Raw genomic sequence first — 26,569 nt, forward strand, 5'->3', positions numbered from 1 at the left:
CTACATGGGTTTGCATCATCAGAGGGTATCACATGGCACTTTATTCCCCCAAGTTCCCCTCATTTTGGTGGGCTATGGGAGGCTGGAGTGCGATCATTGAAGCATCATTTGAGAAGGGTGGCAGGAAAATCCCTTCTTACCTTTGAAGAGCTGACTACATTGCTCGCTCAAATAGAGGCATGTCTCAATTCCAGGCCACTGACAGTGTTGTGCGACGACCCTAATGACCCTAGTTACCTTAGTCCTGGACATTTCCTAATTGGTTGTCCACTCATGTCCTTTCCTGAGCCTGATGTGTCTGACTTACCAATGAAGCAGCTATCCAGGTGGCAATATGTTCAAAGGTTATCCCAACAGTTGTGGACCCATTGGTCTAAAGACTATCTGAACTCACTACAACAAAGAAGTAAATGGCAGTCTAAGAATGCCAACATTCAGTCAGGAATGGTGGTCCTTGTCAAGGAAGACAACATGCCTCCTCTTGGATGGCGACTAGCAGTTGTCCAGGAGACATTTCCTGGAACTGATGGTGTAGTCAGGGTGGTGAATGTAAAAACTTCCAGTGGCATCTTGAAGCGACCTGTTCAGAAACTTGTGATTTTACCTACAGACTAGTTTTTGTGAGTTTGTTCTCAACAAATTGTGTTTGTACTTAGCATTTTAAATTTGAAACCAATGGTTTCAAGGGGGTGGAGAATGTTTGATGTTGTGTATCAATAATGGTGATGGACAGACTGTACTGGCAGAAGAGGGTCAGGCAGGGGAGGATTGAAACCGGTTTTGAAGGGTAGCGGACAGAGGGGTGCCGTGAAGCGGGAGCGGGAGAGCTCGCGAGGGGACAGTGTGTCTGTAGGCTCTGCGTGTGACTGCACACAAAGATGCCCAGTAAATATTGCAGTGAACAATGTTGTTATCATTTCACAGCCCTGCATTACAGTAAGCTTGCAACAGTGGCCTTGGGACCGGCCGACCCTGGCCGGGGTTAGTGGCCGGTCAGTGCTCTGAGCAGTGTTCCCAGGAAAACTTGGAGAGGGGGGTGGAAACTGTGATGACAGTGGGAACAAGGCTCTACTGAGCCTGGAGGCATGACTGGACGTTGGTGAAAATGACTCAAGATCATGCCATGGAGTGCTCACGTCTGGCGAGGTCTTAGAAACAGCCTGCCATGATAGCTTGCAGGACATAGCACTTCTTTTCACGGCTCGGAGGCGAATTACAGGCGACGTTCTTGCGCCAAGGCGGGAATAAAATGATACACAGACTGACTCTCAAAAGACTCGGCAAAATCAGATCTAGGGCTGGGAGAAATTGGGGAGAAAGGTCTGACAAAGATTAAACGGGAATATACAAGAGGAGGAAAAAGTTTTAAGTTCATGCAGCAAGAAAATAAAATGACAGGCAAGAGAATATTTCAAAAATTCAAATTTAGAATTGTGCCAAAAATATTATTTGGCGGCACAGCTTTATGTCTATACTTAAAACTTATATTGTTAGAAGATGTTTAACTGTAAAAGAAATGTTTGTCGAAATGATCGCAGTATTTCTGATGCTGTGAGTTTATTCACATTGTATACAGATTTTTTTGTGAATGTAGATATTTATTTAATAGTAAATAATAATAGAAAATTAGGGAGATAGAAATTTACAGACCATATTACGTTTAACACTTAAGGATGAGTCGTGTGTGAACAATGTAGTGTTTTATTCAGTTGGCATTCATGCACTATACGGGCAGTAAATTTCCTTTATCTAAATATATTTGTTCACATTACTTACAATAGCTAACTACTCTGAAGTATACTTTTGTAATGTATGACTGAAAAGAATAATTTCCAAACATTTCGAACCATATTAATATCCAGAAATTGAAAGACCGCATAATTTGTTAGTTAATGTGTGAATGAATGCTGGACTGTTGCAGACGGTAGTTTTATCTTGAGTGTTGCAGTGCAGGTACAGCGATGTTGAGAGGGTGACGTGTGGTTGTTGGTGTTGCCAGTGGACTGGGCAGCGCTAGCGCAGCAATGGATCCAGATGAAGGAGACGTGTCCCGTGGACCAGGTACCGCCGGCCCCGCCCCCTCCCGTCATCGGGGACACGTCCGCACCGAAGAAGGGCGCCGGCTCGGAGGCCGGGGAGGCTCCCATGGACATGGAGCTCAAGGACGACCCGGACAGCTCCAACGCTTCCAACTCCAACTCCCAAGGTGCGTGCCCCACTCCCGGCCGCCAACAAGACTGACCTCCGTTTTCATCACGAACAACTTTTTTCCACTGCCATAACTTATGGTTAGAGACCTGCAAAATTCACGGATTCAGTGACCTCCAGGATAGACTCCAATATCCTCTACAAATGCCACCTGTTCATTGGCTGCTGACTTGTGAGTCATCTCGACTGAGTGTCTGTGATTCGACACTTCAATGAGTGAGGGTCTCTAATTGGCCCTCAGTCCTCCAGATTAACAGTGAACCAGTGGTAGAAGCAGCGCTAAGGTATAATTATTTGAATTGTAGCATATCACAAAATGAATCCGTGAATTTTGCAGGTCTCTACTTATGGCTTATAACTAGGTCTGTACGCATATCTGTTTTTTTAGTTTGAATCCAATATGAATACGAATATAAAATTATTCATGAATACTAATATTGGATTCAAATAGTAAGAATGAGAATTAAAATTTAAAAAAAAAATTAAATCATAAACTGCTGGACAGTTAGACAAATAATACTAAAGTTAAAAAAAGTTGATTAACTTAAGTCAACTGCAATAATTATATGGAAAATGTTTGTTAAAATATTTAAATTATGAAATGTTTTTTTTTTATTTTTTTTTTTTTTATTATTATACAGCTTATCTAACTTAACAACCAACCAACCAACCAACCAACCTACCTACCTACCTACCTTTCATTTCAGTTCCTATTCGCCTTATTTTTCACAACCTACATATTGATCCAGAATATTTTTGCGAACTGCAAAATACAGTGAAATCCAAAGGAATCTACTTTATGAAATACATGTTTTTTTTTTAATAGTCTATTCCCAAATTAGTTTTGAATAAGCTCATTAAAATATTTTAACCTAGTTATTCATTTATTTTCGTTATTAACGCAGCTAAGTAAATTTTATTTTTGTTCAGCAATCAATATTTTTATGGAATCAATGAGTTTAGCATTTTGGTTTCTCATTAACAAAGAGCTGTTAAAAATAATTTCATACCATGATTTCTCATTAATGCATATACAGTGTAACCATTCAGAATGTTTCCATGATTTTCGTTATGTTTAGTTTGTAGATTTGTTTCTAAATTTTAATTATTTTAGTGTTTCATACTTAAGTTATCCAAATGTTATATCAAGCTACCCTTCATCAACTTGTATCTTGCCATTGGGGAGAAGAGCTTGGTTGAAAAACTGCGAACTCTTACTCTTAACTGCATCTTTTTTGCTACTTTAGACGCTGTTAATTACTGCCTCCTGAACCTCTGCTGAGTTGAAAAAACACACGCTCTGCTTGTAAATAGCATCACTTGTGCCTTTTTGGCCCGGGGCTTCTTGGACCTCTGCACAGGTGTGACAGATGAGAGAGGATAACACGTGGAATGTGTGATGAGGGAGAGAGTGGAAATAGAAATTTGTCACAGTGTTCCTTCCACTTCCCTTCACTGTGGCTGTGGGTGAAGGCAGCTCTCCCCCCTCCTCTTTCTCCCTCCATTGTATCACCACTCTAGTGACAAAAGTGGCACCAGAAATAGATTAGTAAATAAGGAAAAAAATTACTTATTTAAATAATTTGTAAGCGCTCGTATTTGTATTGGGATTTTCACTCCATAAGGTTTTTTTTTTCTTTTCATAATTTTGTTATCAAAAAGTTTGGGCTTACAGCTAATTCAGTAACATTATTTTCGGGTAAATATGGTACATCCCACACTTTTTTGACTACTAGTAATATTTTTTTAGTGGGTGAATGAGCTCAGTACACAATCTGCTATTATCGGTAACACGTTGTGTCTTCCAGTAACCACATGACTCCGAGAGTCCTCTGCAAATGCTTTTTTACAGTAATGTAAATATGCGTGTGGCTGAACCTTTTGTCTTGATATTCTATCTTGAAGCTAGTATATATACTTTCATGTTAAAATTATTTGACTCTGTTCTGAAACAAAATTACCCTTTTCTATCATCACCACAGCTGTATAAAAAAAAACTTGTGGCAGACATTAAAATCAACATGTGAAGTTATGAAAATATGGGACATGCAATAACCTGAACACACACCATGTGACACTGGTCCTATAAACTCAGAATGACTTTACATTGTTTGATCCGGTTTATTGTCCTTGTCATGTCGTCCTGAGCCAGTAGTTTATCTCGTGGTACCGTCGTCCCCTGCACCCCTTCATTCCGTCAAAGAAAGGAGCTCAATCAATCACATAAATTATCTTTGTCAGCAGGACATGATCTGCTATCAGATTGTATGACAATGGACTTCACCTTAGTTGGTCCTCTGTGCTGCCTGTGCGTAGACGCAGCGTCCTGGAACAACTGGTCGAGCTGGCAGCAGTGGGGGTGGAACTGGGGCGGGGGCATGCCCCCGGGAGCCGCCGCGCCCCCTCCCCCGCCCCCGGCGATGATGCCCAGCAAGGGGGCGGGCATGCAGCCGTACCAGTACCCTCCCGGGCCGCAGCAGTACGGCCCGGCGCCCGGAGTGTACGATTACAACCACACGCCCGGCTCCAACCACTACAACCAGGTCTGACTGGAGGGGGGTGGCTGTGAGCAAGTGTTCACTTTCTTCAAGTAGATCTGTCAAACATTCGCAAATATGTACATTCAAAAATCTGTAACTTACATGTAGGCAAATTATTTGACAGCCTTTATTTTTTTCATTTAGGCTTGAATTTAAAATTATTGTAATGCTTGATACTGCTGGATAAAAAATTTATAAATTATACAATTTTTTCTGCTTGTTTTAATTCATTAAATGTGTTCCTTAAAGAAGTGTAATGACTCATAACCTTTTTATTAGGGACTAACTGAAAGTACCCGCTTTGCTGGGTTTTTTTTGGTCGTTATTTATTTATAATAATATTTGTTGTATAAATGGCATACGTTAAAAGACTTATCTTTTATCAAATTCTTTTTATTTTAAGTAAAAATCTTACTAAGTAAACACAAATATCTTACACATACTAAATTATTTAAAAGAAACCAGATTATTTGTAAATTACCGTATATACTCGTGTATAGCGCGCCCTTTTTTCCCCTCAAGTAAAGGAAAAAAATAAGGATGCGCGCTATACACGAAAAAAAAAGTTTAGGGGGGGGGAGGCGGGGAGGAGTGGAAGTCGTTAACTGCCGGGTGACGGGTGACGTTTCTGGCCAGCCCCCACACATACGCACAAGCAACAAGGCCTCTGTTTCACACACACACAGACTCACAACCTGGTCTCTCGCATACACACACGCTCACAGCACACACAAACACGCACACACACACACACACACACACGTGCGTGCGTGCGTGCGCGCGCGCGCGCAAGCTCGCACATCATGGTCTCTTGTTTATTTTTAGACCTCCCCCCTTTACAGAAAGCCAGCTCAGAAGCTAGTAAAAAGAGAGAGAGAGAAAGAGAGAATGTTGTCACCAGTCCCCCCCCCCCCCCCCAGCCACCTTCTTCGCTTCCACCATTCCTCGTCCCAGCAGCGACCGGTGAGTCATCTAGTTCTCCGCGCCAGCTTAGCAACGTAGCGCGGCACGCCTCCCTCCCTCCCTCCCACGTACCAGTTGTGACGATACAGCGCTTCATTATCTTCCGTCTACACAGCAGAGTTTAAGTATTTTCCTGACGCATCACCACACATAAATTTAAATAATCAGGTACCACAAAATTTTAGTAAAATTTATTTATGGGAAAAAAAAATTTCAATTTTTTTTTCTTTGGAATTTGTTGCAAAAATCGTGGTGCGCGCTATACACGAGGGCGCGCTATACACGAGTAAATACGGTATTTAGAGTACTTCAGCATATACAATATTTTTAGTCTTATTTTCGTGTGGTATTATATACTGGTTTTCTCCGCAACCTGATCTAGATATGGTAACATATAATTGTCCGTGTGAAAAACAGTATTCTCTCAAATATATTCTGACATACTTAAAAGTTTGTCCCTGTGCTTTATTTATACTGACTACAAACAATACATTCACAGAAAATGGTAACCTTTTAAAACTAAATGGTAAATCTGTGGGTATCATCAGAATGCAATGTATTAGTACCGTTTTCCCAACTGCTGGTCCAGTCAAAACTATAGCTACTATGACAGTGTTTCTAATCAATTTTGCGTGGAAGTCTGGTTCCGTTACATAAATTTGGTGGTCTAAGGATACATATTAAAATAATTGGAATACCAGTTTTTAAAGTCGATGAATGTGGGGGTAGCCCACATGGATTCAATGAATTTAAAAATTCTTGAGGGTAATGTACATTTCTTCTTGATCCATGACAGTATCAGTGGCAAGGTGGTATACAATGTCACTTGCTAGTTTAGACATTATTTTGTCGTTGATGGCGTCAACCTTTATACAGTATTCCTGGCAGCTAAAATTGATCTCTCACACATCCATTTATATTTTTTTTTCATGGATATTGGCCACACCTGGATATACTTTAGAGATAAGTTTTTCAATGTTGATCACTATCTCACCAAGGTCTTTATCAATAATTTTTTGTCTGATTCAGGTACTTTCCTGTCACCAATCAAAAGGAGCTTTATTGGGAAATATGTGCTTTCTCCACCTAAGTGACTCCTCATGTTGGTATTCAGCTTCAAGGATTCAACAGACTTCCACAATGGAGAAGATTTTAAGCAAGATTTAATAATATTACTAATACATAGTTCCCCTAACTATTACAAGCAATGTTTGTCCGAAATCACCAGAAAACATCAAAGTACCCACCCATAACTTTATTTGAGCTTCTTATGTCTTTGAGAATTGTATCTTAAGGCCTCCTTGTGAGCTCTATTAGTCAAAGTGCACTGATCCCATATTCTTAGGGTTGCATCTTGCAGGACCCTGCCCAGTGAGCCATTTTTACGGGTAGAGCACACTGTCTCTTTCAGGTGATGCTGTAAGGGGTAGTTCAAAAGTGTCCTTCCTCTTGTCATTAATGTGGCAGCAATACCTGAAAATGCAATGGCTATGGCTATTTTGCCCTGTGACCTAACTTTCACTAATATTAAATAGGTCACAAAGGTCTTAACAGTACCACCTGAAGAAATGTTGTGCCTTCATCAGCGAAAATGTTTTTTAAAACAGAATTGTAAGCAAAAAATTTATCACTTGCTAACTTAGGTTCATTTATGGAAATATATTTAATTCATTTAAATCATATGGTCTCTGCAAAATTTCTTCTAGAGGGTCCATATTACTTGTATTATTGTGAATTGGTGCCAGGAGTCCAAAATCTAAGTTTTTTTTCCCATATCTTATGAATTTTATCCTCTTATCAATGTAAGCCCTTCATTGTATTGCATTAGTGGGTCATGATCTTCGTTTCAAACTCAATTTAATATGTTCTCACACAATTTATTGCAATTTTGTGTTCCATAATTTGGTTGGCTCTGATGGATGGCAAAATATTAGGATAGCAAATAACTCTCTAAGTTTTGTTGCTGACTCAGAAATAGCTGCAACTGAAAGAGTACTTTCCCAATGTTCATCTTATTCTAATAAGCCTAATATTTTGCAAGTGCTTTGATATATTGCCAAAATATTGTCATTAACAGTTCTAAGATGTTCAAAAGAAGTTAGTCCACGCAATTTCATTAGTAATATTCTTCAGTAAAAACATTCTGATTGATTTGTATTGGTTTGATATTTGGAAGTGGTGTGTGTTGTGTTACAGCTACAGATATATAGGTGGGTGTATATATACATACATCTATCTGTTTTGTTTAAATATTTATCCTATTAACGTGTTAGAAATGTGTTTGCCCGACCTTGAGGCTGATAAAGCCTTTGTTCCATAATAAACACTTATTATCGTTACTATTCTTACTATTAATATGGGTCTGATGTAACACATCCACAGAATTATTGAAATTAAAAAAATTAAAATTTTTCTTTTTTTCAACTATTATACTATATTTTGATATGGCTCATACGAATTTGTAAGTATCTTACATCGTTACACATTACATACTAATATTTAAAGTTAAGGTACTTAAATGACACAATATCATTTAAAACAAAATATCTGCTGTCCCTGGAAAATATTTTAGCAATTTTCTTTAGTGTATGATGACCCATTGAAACTGATTGAAGATAATGTTTTGTTCAGTCTAGAGAAGATGGTTCAGCCTCATGATTCTAACCATGATAATTAAATAAAATAGACTTGACTAAGTCCAGGGGAGGGCAATTTGAATAACTCTGTTCTTCGACATCTGGACCTGTCCCTGTGCCAACTCTCGCTGTGAAAGAAAGTCTAGAACTACAACCTAGCAGAACTATTGATGACAGCGACTCAGCTTGGCTCCGCACAGGCCTGGTTGAAAATTCCTTAAAATGGGTTTGTCTCTTCAATGAAGACAGGAATTGTAGCCTTAGAAATGATTGGAAGTCTCGCAGCACAATGGCGGATATTCGCCCGACGCTATATTGTAAATGACTGTGAAACACGACTACCTATGGTACCTGGACTTCCTCGACTTGATACATGCAAAGCTACATAAATTCGCGGTAGCCACGTATCTTCTCGTTCTCTGCGCTGGATCCCTAGACCGAAGGACTGGCCCACGCACAGAGGACATCTCTATCAGAAGCCCTACACTTAAGTAATGGTTCTTTCTAAATCGCTGGCCAGCGAGCATTATGGCTAGGAAGAATGACTAAGCAACCTCGCTCGTGAGTTAATATTCGAAAACCATAGCTAACGAGTGCTGTGAAGCAAAATCAGTAATAAATGGAATAATAAATCTCAAATAAATATTCAGCAAAGAATAGAATCCCAAACGTGAATATCAACTGAAATGCTATGGACTAAGTCTGGGTCGTCGCACTATGCACAAATCAGTACATGGAAGAAAAAAAATTATTATTTAAATGACGACGTAAACATATAACTAAGACATAAATGAGTATAAACATGTCTCAATGTTTACAATTTGGATGAACATTATAGACATAGCTTAAAAGCTGCATGTTTTTTTACACCAGGATAATCATCAACATCTCGGCCAAGTTTTATTCTAGAAAATTTATTTCTTTCCCAGGTATTCGTAGTATAACAAAGTTTTTGCAAAATCATAATTTCTGTAGAGCTGGAAATATCCAGTGAGATTCGATGCAGGAGGATTATTAATGCAATCTTGAATGTTTTTAGCATTAAAATTTTGTCCATTTTGCAAATGGACCGCTAAATGAATGATTGGTGGGAAGTGTTCATGAATAGAAAATCAAAAAAATTCTCCAAATAGCTTCAGAAGTGCTTTATAGTGACCATTAAGATATTTTTTACTTCATGGTTATTATTGTGCAAAATGAATGTGGCTTGATCAGAACCTTTATGAATGTATTTGCATATATATTTTATAGCTTTGACTGACTGGCAAAATTCCACGTTATTGTGTGCATTGAAAATTTGTAATAAAACTGGATTATAAGGGTCAACGCACCTATTGCCTAGATTCATTTCAGTTTCCCTCACATGCAATACACCTATATTTCCCCCGCTATCTGGAACTCTACGTCTATAGGTTGGGTAACCATCATCACCAGTTTGTGTCTCGGATATATATCTCGTTGGGTATTTTTTGGAACACATGTTTTCTTTCTTAAATAGTGATGTTGGGTTACTTGGTTCACAAGGGCCATGCATGGATCGTGGTTTTCATTTCTATGTTGTAAATTTCAGCCCATATTAGGTATGTCATCCTTGGAATCTGGTTGCATTTTGTTTGTAAGCCATAGCAAAATGTGAGCATTCGGTAAACCTTTTTTCTGCCATTCAATGCTCTAAACAAAGGCCTTAGTTGGCCCAAAAATATATTTTTTTTGTTAAGTCATTTATTTTATTTTGGAAAACTTTTGAAATCAAATTATGTCTATCTTGTAATTTTTTGATATGGAAATAACTCAATTTTAATTTCTGGCCATTTTGGTTTACAGTTGAAAGTGATAAAAAGATCTGGTCTCCCAAAGTTTCTAAAATACTGACCCATATTAGAACCATTAACATTGTGATCATTTACAACAGCATTTAGTAGATGTATACATAAATTCATCAGGTCTCAATTTTTTTTATTCCTTCTTATAAATACAAGCCATTCAGATATCATTTTTGCTGCCATATTGACACAATATTGATTAAACAATCCTCTGAAATAATGTAAACTGTTCACATCATTTTTTCTTACCATAAGCCTGAAAGCATAAAATTGCATACATGATACACTGTCTTAGGTTGTCCAGCACTTTTTGTTGTTGAATGTAGATGCAGTATCTATCATCTCATTGGAAGAGCAGGGGCTACTGTAGTGGGTCAAACAATCTATGTAACTCGGAAACTCTTTGAAGACGACCATCTCTAGTATTTAACACAATATTTCTCCTATATTTTTCTTCATCTACCAAAAGAATAGCTATATTGTCTACAGTTGGTGCATTATACCTATTGCTGTGATCATTGGGAGGTTTTAAATCAACGTAGATAATTAGTTTTAGATCATGCGCTGGTCTGTTTTCAAGATTATATTTGAAACTTTGAATATAACTATTATGATCGTGAAGATCTTTCAATAAAGTAAACTTGTGACTTGGATTTAAATTTGAACGCAAAGATAGCTGATCAGCTTGGGAAACAAAATATATTTGCAAAAATTCGGATTACGCTCTTTCAGCAGGAAGTAAATTTCCTATCAAGTGGTAAACTTGTATGTGTATCTTAAATGTAGGCATCAAATTCCTTGCACAAATTTCTTAGCCACCAAATGAAGTCATTTGGAATAGATTGTAATATTGTCTTGTATGACTTAAAAAATGTTTTGAGTCTGAATGTATACCTAATAATAATTCTTTTAAAACTGGTTTTTGTTCCAGAATTTTAGGGATATTTACTTTACCACTTCTGCAACATAATCCGAGCGCTTCAGTTTTCCATTTGTTGCAAATATTATTCATTCTGTCAATATCAAAATTGTGTATCTCGGAATAATTTACATTAGAGTCCTAAACACATGCCAAATTTAGTTATTTGGTTTGGCTAAGAAATCTAATAACCGTTGACGTCACTCATTGGGTTAAACGCTGTGAACGTTCAACGCTTGATTCTCAAGCATAGTTTGCAGAAGTTCTTACAATCTGTTCAGTCAAACACTGAGAACTTTCAGTATTTGATTCCCTAAGCCGGTTTTGTTTAGTAATGTTACGTTAACTGTCCTACCTATTCATACACTCATCTTCTGTTTAATTTTCACGCAAAAGTTTCAGAAACTGTGATGTTGCTGACTACCGAGAAAGCTGAGATTTTCTTTGAGGCATTTTGAATGAAAAAAAAAAATCAACTTTTTATTTCACTATCTTGGCAGAAGAATGTTAAAGTTTGTCAACATAATCAAACACTAAGAACTTTCAGCACACTATAACCTATTCATACCCTCATCTTCCGTTTAATATTCACGAAAAAGGCTGTTAACTCTTTGATGAATTAAACAAAATAATCAAAACAGAAAAAAGTCAGCTCTTGGTTTCACTTGGCAGAAGAAAGATTTTGTCAACACATCTTGAGAAAAAAAAATTAAATACAGCAATATCAGCTTTCTTTTGTTTAAAAAAATATTTATACTATTGTTTCTATGGAACTACCAGTTTTGTTTACCACCTCCCACAGTATCGTCTGTGCTATTATGTAATTTTTGCTTAGCGTTCTTTCTGACAGTTTTTCGTTTTTTTTTTTGGCTCCTAAGGGTCGTAGCGTGATTTTAAATAGCTTATAACTATCCTCAAAATTTGGGCTACCTGGTAGTTCCAGAGATTATCACATTCAAACTAACAAACTCTTCAGCTTTATTATATTAGTACAGATTTATACGCAATTGTCCAATAGCACCAAATTTTCTTGCTTCTTTGTCAGAGGATTGTCATAATTTCACAAATTTTGTATTGTGATGACTGCAAATGTGAAAATATAGTAGTACATAATAGCATTTTTTTTTTATTATTATAGATAAATTGTAACAATGCGAGAGGTAGTGTAGGTAGAAATTTGAGATCACTGTCTATACTATGTTATTAATACATTTCTTGGAGTTTAATCTTTCATGTTTTGAGTTATAATACCAGAATCATATTAATTATTTATTTAACATTAACACTAACAAGAATTCTTAAGGATATACAAGTAGTTGAAGTATAGTCGTAGATGGTTGTGTAATGATGTGTCGGATAATTGTTAATAGGGGCGTGTGTTGTGGCGTGGACAGATGTTGCCAGGAGGGTATTGGGGTGGGGCTCCCCCAGGGGCAGTGGACGGCCCCCCTGGGGCCCCGGTGGCCCCTGTTATGATGGGTCCGGCCCCCTTCATCCGCCAGAACAGGCCGGAATGGCGGCGGGGCGGGATCGGCCGGCCCCAGGACCGCACCAAGCTGCCTCCCAAGTCTGACGACGAAGAAGACACCACCACCATGATCGGTGAGGCACCACGTCAAATCATTTGTTCTAGAATGCTGTCTCTTTGTGAAGTTCATTGGCATGACGTGCATTTATTGTAGTTATGGTAATGTGATCTTCAGTGATTTTTTTGGAGAAAACACTAATTTTTCTCTATTTATAAAAGATTGAGCATTCCTATCTAAAAACTCATAATTCTTTGAAAGTGTAAATTTACCCATTTTGTAGGAAATAGTAAAAAATCTATTTGATGACAATGTTAAGAATTCACAAGTTACAAGCAAGTGCTGTCTATGAAAGTCTTGGAAGTGGTAATAAAAGTTTTCTTTTGACTTTGAGAGGAAACTTCCAATACTGAAGTTACCAGATCAGAGTACATAACTACTATTCTCGCTAACTTTATTTCTGTAATTTGTGAAGGTCCTTGTAAGCATCCACAGACGAAACAAAACACATTCATCTACACGTGGTCCAAATCTGATGATTATAGAGGATCCACTCAAATTGTGTCAGTTTTACATCACCTCTATTAAACATTCCTTTAGAAGACACTCAGACATTTTAATTGTATGCTGATGGGGCTGCAGGACAAAATAAGAATTCTAAATTGATACATAAGTGTTTACAATGTAATGCGAAATAGTTTCAAATATACTGCTCAGCCACTGGAGACCACTTCCTCCTGATAGAAATTTTGGCCTCTTTGGAAAAAAAAGTTAAGAAAAATGGAGTCACAAGTGCTAGTACATACAGACTTAAAGATGCCTAAACAAAGTTACTGCTTTTTTTTTTTTTTTTTTTTCCTTCTCTTCTCTTCTCTTCAATTGTAAACCTTTTGTAATTTCAAGAAGCAAGAACAAGAGTGCAATCAAGCATGGTGAGATGTTTTACAAAGTGATCTAGGGATGCCAATACCTGTTAACATCCCCAGCATTCTGTCTCAGAGTCTCAGACATCAGCCGACTGATTTTCCTTGAGAATCCCAACTAACAAAGGCAAATTACGTATATGATATTCAGTAATGTTTTAACAATCAATATGAAGATTGAGTTGCAAATAAAGAATTGCAAGTATTCCAAAAACATTTTATTATAATTAATGAAAAAATTATACTGAACATAAAAATGATGAACCAGAGGAAGATATATATGTATAAATGTTAGAATGTAAAGTAAAGCTATTTTAAATAGTACCTTCAAGACATTTAATTTAAGTGAGTACTAAAAACATTATGGTGTAATTTTTCATCAGTTTACTATAACGGTTATTATTTGTACTAAGATCCTTTTTATTCTATTGTCTTTGGGGGGGGGGGGGGGGGGTTCGGATAGACTGAAACTGTGTAACTTGGGTGCCACCACGTGTAGGGCACGTGGACCCGGCCGTAGACTCCTCGCTCGGGGCCGTGACGTGACCCGTGTGGGGACTAGACTCGACTCCCCCTTTGCGCAGTAGCACTAGTGGGCTCTCAAGGCGTCCCACAAGCCTCGGGACTCAGAAGATTCCGCATGCGGCTGCTGAGTGAATCTCGCAGAAGTCTAGGGAAAGCTCTTTATTGATGTCGAGCGGCACAAGGATATAAAACGTTACATAAGTAATCACGTGAAAAGAGAGTTATTAATTGATACACTTATATAATATGCCAACAGGAATATTACACCGGCTTAAAGGCTGATTAGGTCACCTCATGGCCTGGCCTCGAAAGTTCGTTACGTATTAAGACGAAATAAAATATTCAACTGGATTTAAATAATTATGTTAAAGAGCCAACCTCCCGGGGTAGACCTCGAGGAAAAGAAAAAGGTTTAAAAAATAATTACGGAGCGACGGATGTTACCAGATCAGTGAAAACTAAAGTTGGAGTCGACGAGGCGCGCGCAGGCCTTCTACCCCGGGCGGCGAACGGAAGCTGACTGACGAGGCCAGGGCATCATGGCCGCCGGGAAGCGTTAAGTTCCCGTTATGTTACCAGGTATCCACCTGGTAACATAATAACATGACAAACCGCCTTTAACACTAAGCAAAAACTGACCACAATGATTTATCATTACCAAACTTAACTTATTTTTAATTTATTTGTTAAAGTTCAAAAAAGTAGTTGCGGGTAGTTCCGGGTTTGCCCGCCTGGGGCGCTGCGCCGTCCTTACTAATTAAAAACTTAAAACATAAACGCTTAGGAACAAAAATAAAAGGTTTACATTACAATTACTTATTATTTTAATTAAATTTCAGACTGGCAATGAAAATTTTGTAGTCTGTTATATATGATAAAATGGCCAACTGTGTATTGCACAGGAAAATGAACATTTTATATTCATTGTTGCATATTATGCGTGTTTGCTTAAATGTGTTTTGATAATAATGTGTATTGTAATCTGTTATCTTGCCAGATAGATCAGTGGGTAGGGACAAGATTTTATGGTTAGGACAATTTTGTTTTAAAACAGGAGATTTTTTATGTTATTGTTTTTATTTTTATGATTTTTTTTATTTCCTGTAAAAAATCTTATTTTTCAACCAATTTTGAACTAAAATATTTCTTATTTTATCAAAATATATAATATACAGTCATTATTAATAAGAATTTCTACAACAGGACTACTCAGAAAAATTCAAATAAATTGGAAAATTTTTGTGTGTTCGAAACATGTACTATCTTTTATGAAAAAAACGTGTTACTAGTGTAAGAAATGTGAGATCAAACCATTTATTAGAATTTTTTTTTTTCAATCCATATAGGTCATCAGAATAGCCACCAATCTAGAATTCTGGGAAAAGTGAGAAATATGTATTCTTGGGGGAAAAAACTTGGTATTATGCTTGAATTACTTGTTTTCGTCGGGAATTTCATAGATCACTCTCACAGAAAATATGCCTGCTTGTTTTACAGGTTATGTCAAACTGTTGATGATATTGGAATTGCATTTCAATGTAAAAAAAAAAATCAGTAATAGTTTTTTTTTTTTTGTTTAATTTTAATGACCATTTCCATGTTAAAAATTGGTGGCTGAACACCAAAAAATTGTCCTTGCGCATTCGCATCATCAAGATGGTGGTGTTGTTATTTTACAGGAGGTTTTACACTTAGATGAAGAGTAAATATAATTTTAAATACTTACACAGAATACTGAACTTATTGAGACATTACTTACAAGATTTTAATTTTACCTAGTATTTTTTTTATTTTCTATTGATTGAATTTTTTGTACAGCTTCCCGACAATTTTATGGTATGAATTATGTCAAAAATGCCCAAAGTTTTCTGTTATATTTTAGTTAGTAGAGGAGCAACTACAGTGGAAAATATTTCTAATTTTTGAAAATTGTGTTGTTTTTTTTTTGCCAAAATCCTGTTCAGAAGAGTTACACTATTTCTGTGCGTGATAGTAAGATGAGACGTTTATTTTCTCTCATGTGTCAATAATATTATGTTACGGTTTTGCATGGGGAAAATGTAAGTAAATTTATTTCCTATCACAAATTGTTTCTTGCTTACTTAACTGGCTCTATTAATAAATTGATCAAAAAATATTTTCTCACCATTTACATTCAAGACTTCAAACTATTTTTTTGTCAGCCTAAAATGATTTAAAGCCCTTGTATGATAGGACGGTCCTCAGAAGTAACGCTACCTGATTCTGAAAATTTATTGGATGTGACGTCACTCTCGCCTGCTGTACGTGTCGAGATGGCCAACTTTAATCTTTGGGTTCATCAACAGGCTGGCAGGGGGTGTGGATTCCATTCGTCATTGTTTTGTGACGTCATGAATATCATATGCTAAATCGAATGTTTACCCAATGTACAAAGTGAAAGAAACACTATTTGGGTTAATTGAAAATATATATTACATGAAATCAAACATACTAACAAGCGAAGTATTTTGTCTAGTTAAAACGTGCTTACTCATAGACTTTGGATGGCTGGAAATTTGTTTGAGAGAATAAACAAGAAGGTTGCTGTCAAATATTTTTTTACCTTTTTTAATTCTTTGACTATGTTATATTTAAATAAGATAGAATTTATACATGAACCTATTAATATTTTTTATTCATAAAATGAGCCACAATTAGTTAATGAATTGGCAATTTTATGAAATTTTGTATTCACAAATAAAAATATGCATGTATTTTAATGAGCACTGAAAAAATAGGTATATCCAATGTTTACTTTATTCGCGAATTCAGGATCTGTATTGACTAGAACAGGATCGTAACAAATTTTTGCGTAGTTTTCTTGAATGGTTCTTGCGTACCATTGTAATCTTTATTCTCAACAATTTATAGTGTTGTGGTGAGGTATGAAATGTAAGATATAAATACAACCTAATAATGCAAAGTTATAGTTGCTTTATAATCTCAAAATAAAACTATATATATTAAAAAAATAAAAGTGCCATTGAAAACCATTTTTTTTGTATTAAAATAAATAGCCTACGTTATAGTAATAAGCCAATAAAGGCACTTAGAAAATTTAACATGACAATGTATGTATTCATTAAATAATATTTGGTTGTGTATTTAGTTTTGAAATATTCTATTGAAGTATAATTTTTTTTTAAGTTTTCGCAGCTCTGAAGCAATAATTAAATTGTTTATATTGTCTTTTTTAGGAATACAAGTCTAGGGCCTTTTTCGTTAGAAGGCTACGTAACTTTATCAACATCTTAAATTTGCATAATTTCACGATGAAGAAAATTCCTTGAAAAACTAAATTTTTTTCCCTTGAAAACCTGGAAATGTGCATGAATTTCAAAATCCAAGTTTGATGGACACCCAGAGATACATTCGATGTACGTATGTTGTCCTGACGTTCCTTGCTGTGCCATTTCTGTTTTATCGCAATTCACCTAATAATGTTGAAGCCTGCCGATGGGGCTACGGAAACGTGTCGGAGGAGACAGGGGTGTTGTGGCTGCGCAGACGCCGCCAAGCGCCGCCAGCTGCCGGCCTGGATCCGGGAGGGGCTGGAGAAGATGGAGCGGGAGAAGCAGAAGAAGCTGGACCTGGAGCGACAGCTGCGTGAGCGCGAGACGCTGCGTCAGCGCCGACTGCAGGAGGAGGAGGAGGCTCTGAGCGGCCTGGCGCCCGGCCTGCCCAAGAAGAGCAAGTTCGTGAGTAGCAAACCACTCACATTCATTTGTATGTGTCATTCAAGAAGGGGATCTTTATCGCATTTGCCAAACTCAAATTGAGACTATGTTTGGGAGAAAACTTGAATTTTTCTAACGTATGTTTGGTTTTTACCTACCGGTAACATCTTTGTTCTGTCTAAAAACACGGCGTCACCAAGGATAATATGCTTCTATGCCAAACTACATGAATGCAAGCAGCCAGATGCTTCAAAATTTTGAGTTCTCTGTCTGGTGTTTTGTTTTTGACCAGCAACCATTTAATGAAGAAGTGCTTCCTTATCTGTTGTTATATGGATACTTTATTCTCTCGTGTTCATTTCGTTTTTTTTTTTTTACGTGTTTAAGATTTTTGTTATGTTATATGTTTATAAATAATTGGTGTGTAAGTACATATTGTTCCCGGCATATATGAAAGAAAGCAAAGTCTTGTAGAGCAAGTGAAAATGACGATGATGGCAATCCTAAAGCTGCAGCTACCAGTTGTTGGTAATGACTGTGGGCCGCGGTGCGCGCAGGACAGCGACTCGGAGGACGAGCCGGAGCAGGAGGCGGCGGCGGTGCAGCCCCGGGAGGCCAGGAGCCCCAGCCCCTCGCAGCTGTCGGGCCGTCGCCGCTCCCGCTTCAGCGACGCTGCCAGCCCCGAGGCATCGCCGCGGCCGGCCGTGGAGCGTGAGCCCAGCCCGCCGCCGGGGCCCGTGCGCTCCCAGGAGGAGATCCTGCAGGAGCAGGTCGGCCTTCCTCCGTGCAGTTCTCATTACTCTGTATGGCATGGATAAAGTGACAATGGCTGGAGCCAAGATTTTATGGTTTCGTAAAAAAAAAAAAAAAAAAAGCAAATTTTGTCATTAAAGGTAGTGGATTTCATCTTCATCGTCATTAAAAATTAGAGGTGTGCGAATATTCGTAAACACGAATAGTTGCGAATAGTAACTGACGAACTATTCGCATTCGTAAGTCGAATAGCAAAATTTAAAATTGTGAATATTTACATGGCTGTTTTATTTCTCGTGGTGGTTGCAAGAGCTTCATTTTTCACCAGCTTCTAATGTACCTAATTTCCAAAGTATCTGTACATTCTTACTAACATAACCACAATTTTTTTAAGGTTTATTTAAAGGGAAAAAAAACCAAAATAATCCTACATTAAACCAATTTGTTTCAAAAGCCAGACGGTAAACGTAAACACGAAACACGACGCCATTTCCAAACGAATAAAGTTAACAGGGATGCCAACGACTACCGTATTTTTGATGAACGGTTGCCATCGTTTACAAAACCGTTAAAATTAACTGTTTCAAATATTTTATTCCATTATAACCTTTTTATATACTCGTTTTGAGTATTGAAGTTAATCACGAAGTTTTTATTGTCATATATGTTTGAAGTACAATTAAATTAATTTCAGATGCTACGCATTTATTTATCCAAATTTTTCCATTGTGGTAACCGAAAGAAAAAAAAACAATAAATAACAATTATTAAATATTATTATATATGAAATAAAAAATCATGTTCTCAATAACTCCTAAAAATACTGAGTGAAATTTTTTTTTTGTGTTTTCATTCTCAGAAAATATCTTGTATAAACTAAATATAGGAAAACCCGCCATTTTTCATTCGTGTTGGCCAAGTACTACATGGATAGGCTTAACCTTCGTGTTTGGTAAAAATCATTAAGGCAAAATTATTATTTTTAATAAAATTAATTCTGGTTAATCAACGTAATGGATGCCCGGCAAAGTGGAGAATCAAGTTCTAATAGTTTAAAACGTGGCGAACCAAACACTTCAAAGACTAATTTAATATGGGACTACTTCATAAAAAACAAGCAGATGGCAGAATGCAAAACGTGCCACTACATTCTGAAAACTCCAACAGGTAACCTATTTTAAATTATACTTGATGCATTATTGAACACGTTTTTTGTAACTCATAAGTAAAATGCAACATTAAATCACTTCGTGAATTTATGAGTAGTAATAATAATAATGAAATAATGCGATCTGAAAAATATTAATTATTATTCTCTGAATTCTTTATTTTTCTAAGTGGTTTCTGAGATACTTCAATTAGTTTAGTTTTAATTATTGGTTAAGTTAAAATTTTGTTGATTTTATTTTGGTTATGGTAGCTTTATTAGAAAATACAGTGAAAAGTTTCATTTTATTTGGTTAGGTTACCTACAGTAAAAATACTATAACATACTAAGGCAGATTATTTATGTTAAGTTAGCTTCATTTTAAATTGGTAATTCCACATCAAGTAAAATTATATTTTACTGTAGTTAACCTAACCAAACCTACCGTTTTTCACAAGATCATAGATTTGTAATTTATAAACCAAACCTAGCCTAACCTAACTTAACCATTTATTTGAATGGCAAACTACTAGTGAACAAGTGAATGATTGTAAAACATGTTTGGAAATGAAAGTATTTCTTCTTAAGGAGGGAAAACTATTTTTGCTTAGTTTGCCCATATTGATTCATTCGTTTTTTATCTTAGGTACTACAACCACTCTGATCAACCACCTATCTGCAAGACACAAAAAGGAATATGCCCTTTACACCAATGAGCAGAGTAAGATCACTGATGGTCAGCCTAAAAAGAAAAAGTTTTCCGAAGAAAGCAAAGGAACAATCACATCTTACTTGATGCCAAAGTGGACAGCCAGTTCAAAAGAAGCACAATCAGTTACTAATAAGATTGCAAAATTTGTGGTTTCTGGTTTACATCCATACAGTATCGTTGAGGAAGATGGATTTCGGGACCTAATTAAAGATGCGTATCCACGATATACTGTACCTTCCCGTACAACATTCTCAAGAAATGTGGTACCAAGTTTATTTCAGTCAACCAGAGCAGAATTGAAGAGAGAACTTCTGGAAGACATGGGTAAAAATGTGCAGTCATTTTCCTTGACCACTGACTTTTGGAGTTCTAGGGCAAATGAAAGTTATGCCTCCTTAACAGGACATTATGTTACAGGTGAATTCGAGTTGAAATCAAAAATGCTTAATTGCTCTTACATGTCAGAATCTCACACTGCAGAGAACATCAAGGTTATGCTCACAAGTCTTTTTACTGAGTGGGAGATTCCTCAGAATGTGCGTGTGTATGTGGTAACTGACAATGCACACAACATCCGTGCTGCAGTAAATTCTATGACATGGAAGTCAGTGTCGTGTTTTGCTCATTCTTTACAACTCAGCATTCATGATGCAGAAAGTATGACGCCAGGAATCGAGAACATGTGCAAGAAAGCCCGCAAAATTGTTGGGCATTACTCAAGAAGCTCTACAGCACGATATCGTCTTCAACAGAAGCAGCGTCAGGTGGGATTCGAGTCTGTCCTTGAAGTCATCCAAGATGTGGAAACAAGATGGAACTCCAAGTTACTGATGCTAAGAAGACTTCTAGTTTTGAAAGAAGCAATTGCAGCTGAGCTTGCTTCAGACCCTAACTGTAGTATCGACAGTTTATCAGCTAGTGAATGGAAGCTCATTGGTGGGGTGGTTGAAGTGTTGGAACCAATTGCTCAGGCAACTGAAGAAACAAGTTCCGAACGCTATCCAACGTTGAGCCTGGTAATACCACTTTTGCAGGGAATGCATTATGTGTTAAAAAACCATATACAACAACACAAGCCTGGAAGTGTCTTTGCACAAAATTTGTGCAAAGCACTAAAGTCAAGATTTCCCTTGGTAGAGCAAGACAAACTGTACCTTATGGCTACTGCTGTCGATCCAAGATTTAAGCTGGAAGCGATGCCTGAAGAAAGTAAAGTACTAGCCAAACAATTTCTACAAGAAGAGTTAAGAAAACTGAGAAATAAGGTAAAAACTTCATCTGAACAAGATTCACAGGTAATGACACCCGACGAGAATGTTACCAACACACAAACAAAAACGTGCACAAAGTCAGTATGGGGATGGTTGGAATCCATTCCAATCAAGAAAAAGTAAGTGACTGCCGACACTGAAGTAGAGGATCACATTGAAAAGTTTATAATCATACCTAGGATTCCCAGATCAGCAAACCCTCTACAGTGGTGGAAAGGAAATTCCCAGCTATTTCCTTTACTCTCTGAAGTGGCGCAGCATTTTTTTGGCTATACCAGCTACACAAGTCTGCAGTGAACGAGTATTTTCAACAGGAGGAAATGTCGTCAGCAGCAGACGAGAAGTATTACTTTCCAGCCATGTTGAAGAATTGATTTTCCTTCATGAGAATTTGAAAAAAAAGTAGTGCACTCTAGTGAACTGAAGCGTGTGAACTGTATTAATAAATCTGAACCTATTGTCCATGAAACATATTTTTCTTGAATTCAAAAGGTGTTCTTGAAGAGTTTTCAAAATAATCTTAGTTTCTCGTTGAAGCAGAAAGTAATTGTTTTCTATTAAGTGTTTTTTTTTTATGTGAAGACAATGGAAATGCTCTATTTATAATGTTCGTTAATTTTAAATTTTTTAATCCTTTAGAACTGCTCTTTTTGACTAAGATAATCAACAATATCACTACTACTGATTTTGGAGTGGTGGATAACGTAATATAAAAATATTTGAGGAAATTGTTCAACCATTCTTTTTTAACATTGTTAGTTAGTTTAGTTGATTTTTAAAATAGGTACATTTAAAATTTTCTTAATCTACATTAAAGAATAACATATGGTTGGTTACTGTAGTATAACATTTCTTTATAAAGTCTCGTGAAAAACTAATAATATATAAATGATTTAGCAGTTAAAAATTTTACATCATAATTTGTTAATTTATAGTTTTTTTCAGTGTGGTAACACATAAAAAAATATATATATTACAACTATTCGACTTCGAAGCTATTCGCATTCTATTCGAAAATTTTACTATTCGATTCAAAAATATTCGACCATCAAAATCCACTATTCGCACACCCCTATTAAAAATTGAAACACATGTTATACTAGGTACATAATTCATCAACTGCTTCAATATTTCATGTAAATTAAATAATACCTTGTGGAGTCAGCTAGTGTAAATATTGAAATTATTTAATGTATTTAATAATTTCGGTTTCTCTAGCCCACCTCTCTCAGTTTTAAGAATTGTATCTAGAAGCTTGTGTCTGAATGTCAAGGTAAAGTGTGTCAAAAGTATTTAAATACTAATATCGTGAATAGACCTTGGAATAAAGTGTAAACAAATTCAACTGTACGGTTTATATTTGTGTGTAATGTTTGTGACGACGGTGACAATACACTTTGACATGCACAAAATCACACTTTATATAAATAATCTTAACTTAAAATAATTTATTTTAAACTACAGTTGGAATTTGTTATTACTCTCAACTTCAAAGCATCTAACAATTCTTTCAATTGTGTGAATTATCTTTACAATCAAATGTTAATTATTTTGATGTTATTTATTTTAACTAACTTAAGTCCGGTAGAGCTTGGACTACTGGGTACGTAACTTACAGTACCAGTCAACCAAAATAGCAATACGTTATTCCAATATCAAATTCCATCTATACTCGTTAATACTATCTAGATCGGGATCGCGATTCCGGAATTTGATTTGTAAATCTAAAGATGAACAAGTTAATTGGTTTTTCTGTTCAAAGAATATTCTCTATTATATAAAAGATTCTAGTTCTGCGAAAAATGTTCGTCTTGTTTAAATTGTAATTCGTTTGGGTACTTCTATATTCAGCGAGTCTTCGGGTGATGGGGTAAGGGACCAAACCTTGCTGCAGGATACCCACGAGACGTGTAGGTTCTCGGAGACTCCTTGGTTCGACTCATTCAGGACTGCGATGTCGGTGTTGCTCCTCCGTCCTCTAGCGTGCGGCAGGAATACGCGCTGTCACGACTCCATCCTTCAACTATGGGCTGCAACTGGGCTGGACTGCGCGATGGTCATCCTTCCCGGGCTCGAACTGTGACTTTTCAATCTTCGACAGGATTCTTCTTTCTTCGGAATTGTAAACGGCATTTAATCTTCGTAGTTTCAAAGCAAATTAAAGTCATTTGACGATCTCTTGAACATGGATATTTGTCGACTTCTCTTCTTAAGTAATTATTTAAAATCTTGATGTCTGAGTCTTATCTTTGTCGATTAAAATTATTATTTTCTTCAAAATTTCAGTTAATATTGGCATTAATAACCATTTTCAATGTTCTATAAATATTCAATTATAAATCAATGTCAAAATCGTTGCGTTCTAGCTGTTGTCTTAATCAAGTCTCAATTCGTTCTAAAAGAATATTTTCCTCGTCACTAGTAAACGATTGTCTTTAGTTTGTTGATAAAACAAAACTAGTAAAATTACTAACTATTACTGACGTGTTCATCTTTAAATTAATAGTGGTTTCAAAAAATACTGCTATGCTAGCCTTGACAATATTTTAAAATAAAAATTAACATAGAGTAATACATAGACAAAACGATAACCAAGGAAATTTACAGTCTGAATTAATCATAGATTACAAATATAAACATACGGAATAAAATGTAATTAAACAAAATAAATACTAAAGGAAATTAAATATTTACTTTCTTTAAAGTGTAAATATTGCCTTTATAACCTAATTTACCTGCAAATGGATTGCATATTTTATGCAGATTTTTAGTGTAAAAAAGTGTACTGCGACCTATATGCAAATTTTTGGTTAAACAAAAATTAATGTACTGTGTGGTTGAATACGAGTGTAAATAAGTGACCTATGTTATTTTTTAAAAAATGTAGTGATGGGATTTTCGATACTTCGATACCTCGATACCTTCGATACTTGACGGTATCGAAAAGTATCGAGTATCGAAACTTTAAGTTCGATACATTTTTTCGATACCGGAATGCTTGTTCATTTGTATTGAATTAAGTTTTGAGTCGCCATCGTACAAAATACAACTACAGTAGAACCTCGATGATACGTTCCCGTTTCATACATTTTCCCGTGTCATACGCCGATTAATTTTGGTCCCGCCGAAAGTACTACTATATTTACAATGGTTTACTTTCCCGGAACATACACTTATAAAATCATTAATTTCCCGTTTCATACGTTTTTACGAAGCGGGAAAGTCCTAAAATTCACAAATTTTTTTGTTAGATATATTCCTCCTGATAACTTACGTTTTAATTAATGCTTTTATTTTGAAAAACATTCATTGTTTACCTTTGCAAACATAAGAAAATAACTTTATCGCACCATAGATATGGATAGTATCAGGAAGACTGTGCACTTCGCTAGTAGCATCTATGGCCAGCATCAAGCGAGACTAGTGGCGCAAACTGGCAATGATTATGAAAATGGTGGACGTGCTTTAACAATTCATTACTCTTTGAACTGAATATACCTGTTTGTTATTGTTTTCTTACGATCGTATTGTTTTGTATTTTACGTTTCTCAAGTTAAAATTTTTTTGAAAATTGTTCTGTTGCATAAAGTTGTTTGTAAATTGAACCAAACAAGCAAAAATTTTTGATTTTCTATTTACAATAGCCTAATTTTTTAATTTCTAATTTAGGCTTGGAGACTTTCCCCCCCCACCCTTCCTCTCCCACCAAGAAAGGACTTCAAACATTTTGTAAGGCCACTGTTTCTCATGTCAGCTTTACTTGATTATGGACTGTATTTTACATTTCTGGTGGTTTTATTATATGTATATATAATGATGAATTCATATCTTTCATTAATATAATGCAATTATTTACACATTATGTATTTAAGTTTAATCTGACATAATGCTGGTATGATAGATTGAATTTATATAGTTTAAAACTATTTTATGTTTTTTGTAATAATTGTTACTTAATGGGAAAATATTTGTTACTGGAGTATCGAAAGTATCCAAGTATCGAAAGTATCGAACTGAAAAAACAATACAGAATCGAGTATCGAAAGTGTGGTATTGTCCCACCTCTAAAAAAATGTAACTCTTTGAGTAAGTATAAATTTTTTAATCAAAGTATCTTGGCAGTCGAATAAAGTTCAGTCTTTGTATGTGTGCAATGTCTGGCGCCGGCAAGTGACGTCTAAAAATAAACCAGCCATAGATGGAGCAAGTGTGCGCTTGTGTAAGGCCATGTGGCAATGTTAATGGTTTTCCCTCCCTCTCTTCTTTGTAACTTATCCGTGAACTGGCATCCAAACAATTAACGTGTCTATCTTGATAGGTGTTCATGATGCAACTGTGCTAAATCATTATTGTATTTGAATGAAATTTCCCATGCTTTCAGCAAACATAATGTGACAAAAGTGCAGCCATTGCTATTTTTTTTTCCTAACCTAACTAAAACTAAGTGTATGGTGTTCCTTTAATGTTCCTCCAGCATTACAGTAAACAGCGTGCAAGTTTTTATATATGGAACTGATAAAAGAGTAGCTTGCCACCTCTTGCTTCTTCTCTCTCGCAGTAAAGATAAAATACAATGGAGGAAAAGGAAACGAGGGTATAAAAAATAGCAGTCTCATCCTTTGTCTTGTTAAGAAACGCAAGAATTTGATGGGTCGTAAATATGGGTGGGGTATTTCCAATAAGCTGAGGAAAGGAAGACTTCACTTGTATCCACAGAACTTTAGTGAAGACAAGACAGATATAGACCCTTACTGTGAAAATGTTAACTTTTTTTTGCCCCAAAATTAAGGGTGCGACCATATGGAGGAGGGGCCTTTCTGCTGGTAAATACAAATATTTAAATATTTTTATGACAGATACCTTGAAAACCACACATTGGAGGTCTCTCAGCATTCTTGGTACTGGTGTTAACGTCTGTAAGTTAG

At 36.2% G+C, this 26,569-nt stretch overlaps 1 protein-coding gene across 5 annotated transcripts in view; it reads left to right on the forward strand.

Annotated features, from left to right (window-relative positions):
- The window catches only part of LOC134541592 (arginine/serine-rich protein PNISR), a 66,892-nt gene that overhangs the window by 14,378 nt on the left and 25,945 nt on the right, over positions 1-26,569 (forward strand). For all 5 annotated transcript variants that reach the window (XM_063385131.1, XM_063385128.1, XM_063385129.1 and 2 more), the window contains 5 exons: positions 2,000-2,206; positions 4,525-4,751; positions 12,484-12,691; positions 17,592-17,782; positions 18,319-18,531. In XM_063385131.1, coding sequence (XP_063241201.1) covers positions 2,000-2,206; positions 4,525-4,751; positions 12,484-12,691; positions 17,592-17,782; positions 18,319-18,531 — 1,046 coding nt within the window. The remainder of the gene's footprint in view (positions 1-1,999; positions 2,207-4,524; positions 4,752-12,483; positions 12,692-17,591; positions 17,783-18,318; positions 18,532-26,569) is intronic.

This window comes from Bacillus rossius, assembly GCF_032445375.1.
Source record: "Bacillus rossius redtenbacheri isolate Brsri chromosome 4 unlocalized genomic scaffold, Brsri_v3 Brsri_v3_scf4_1, whole genome shotgun sequence".
In the NCBI taxonomy this organism is placed as follows: domain Eukaryota; kingdom Metazoa; phylum Arthropoda; class Insecta; order Phasmatodea; family Bacillidae; genus Bacillus; species Bacillus rossius.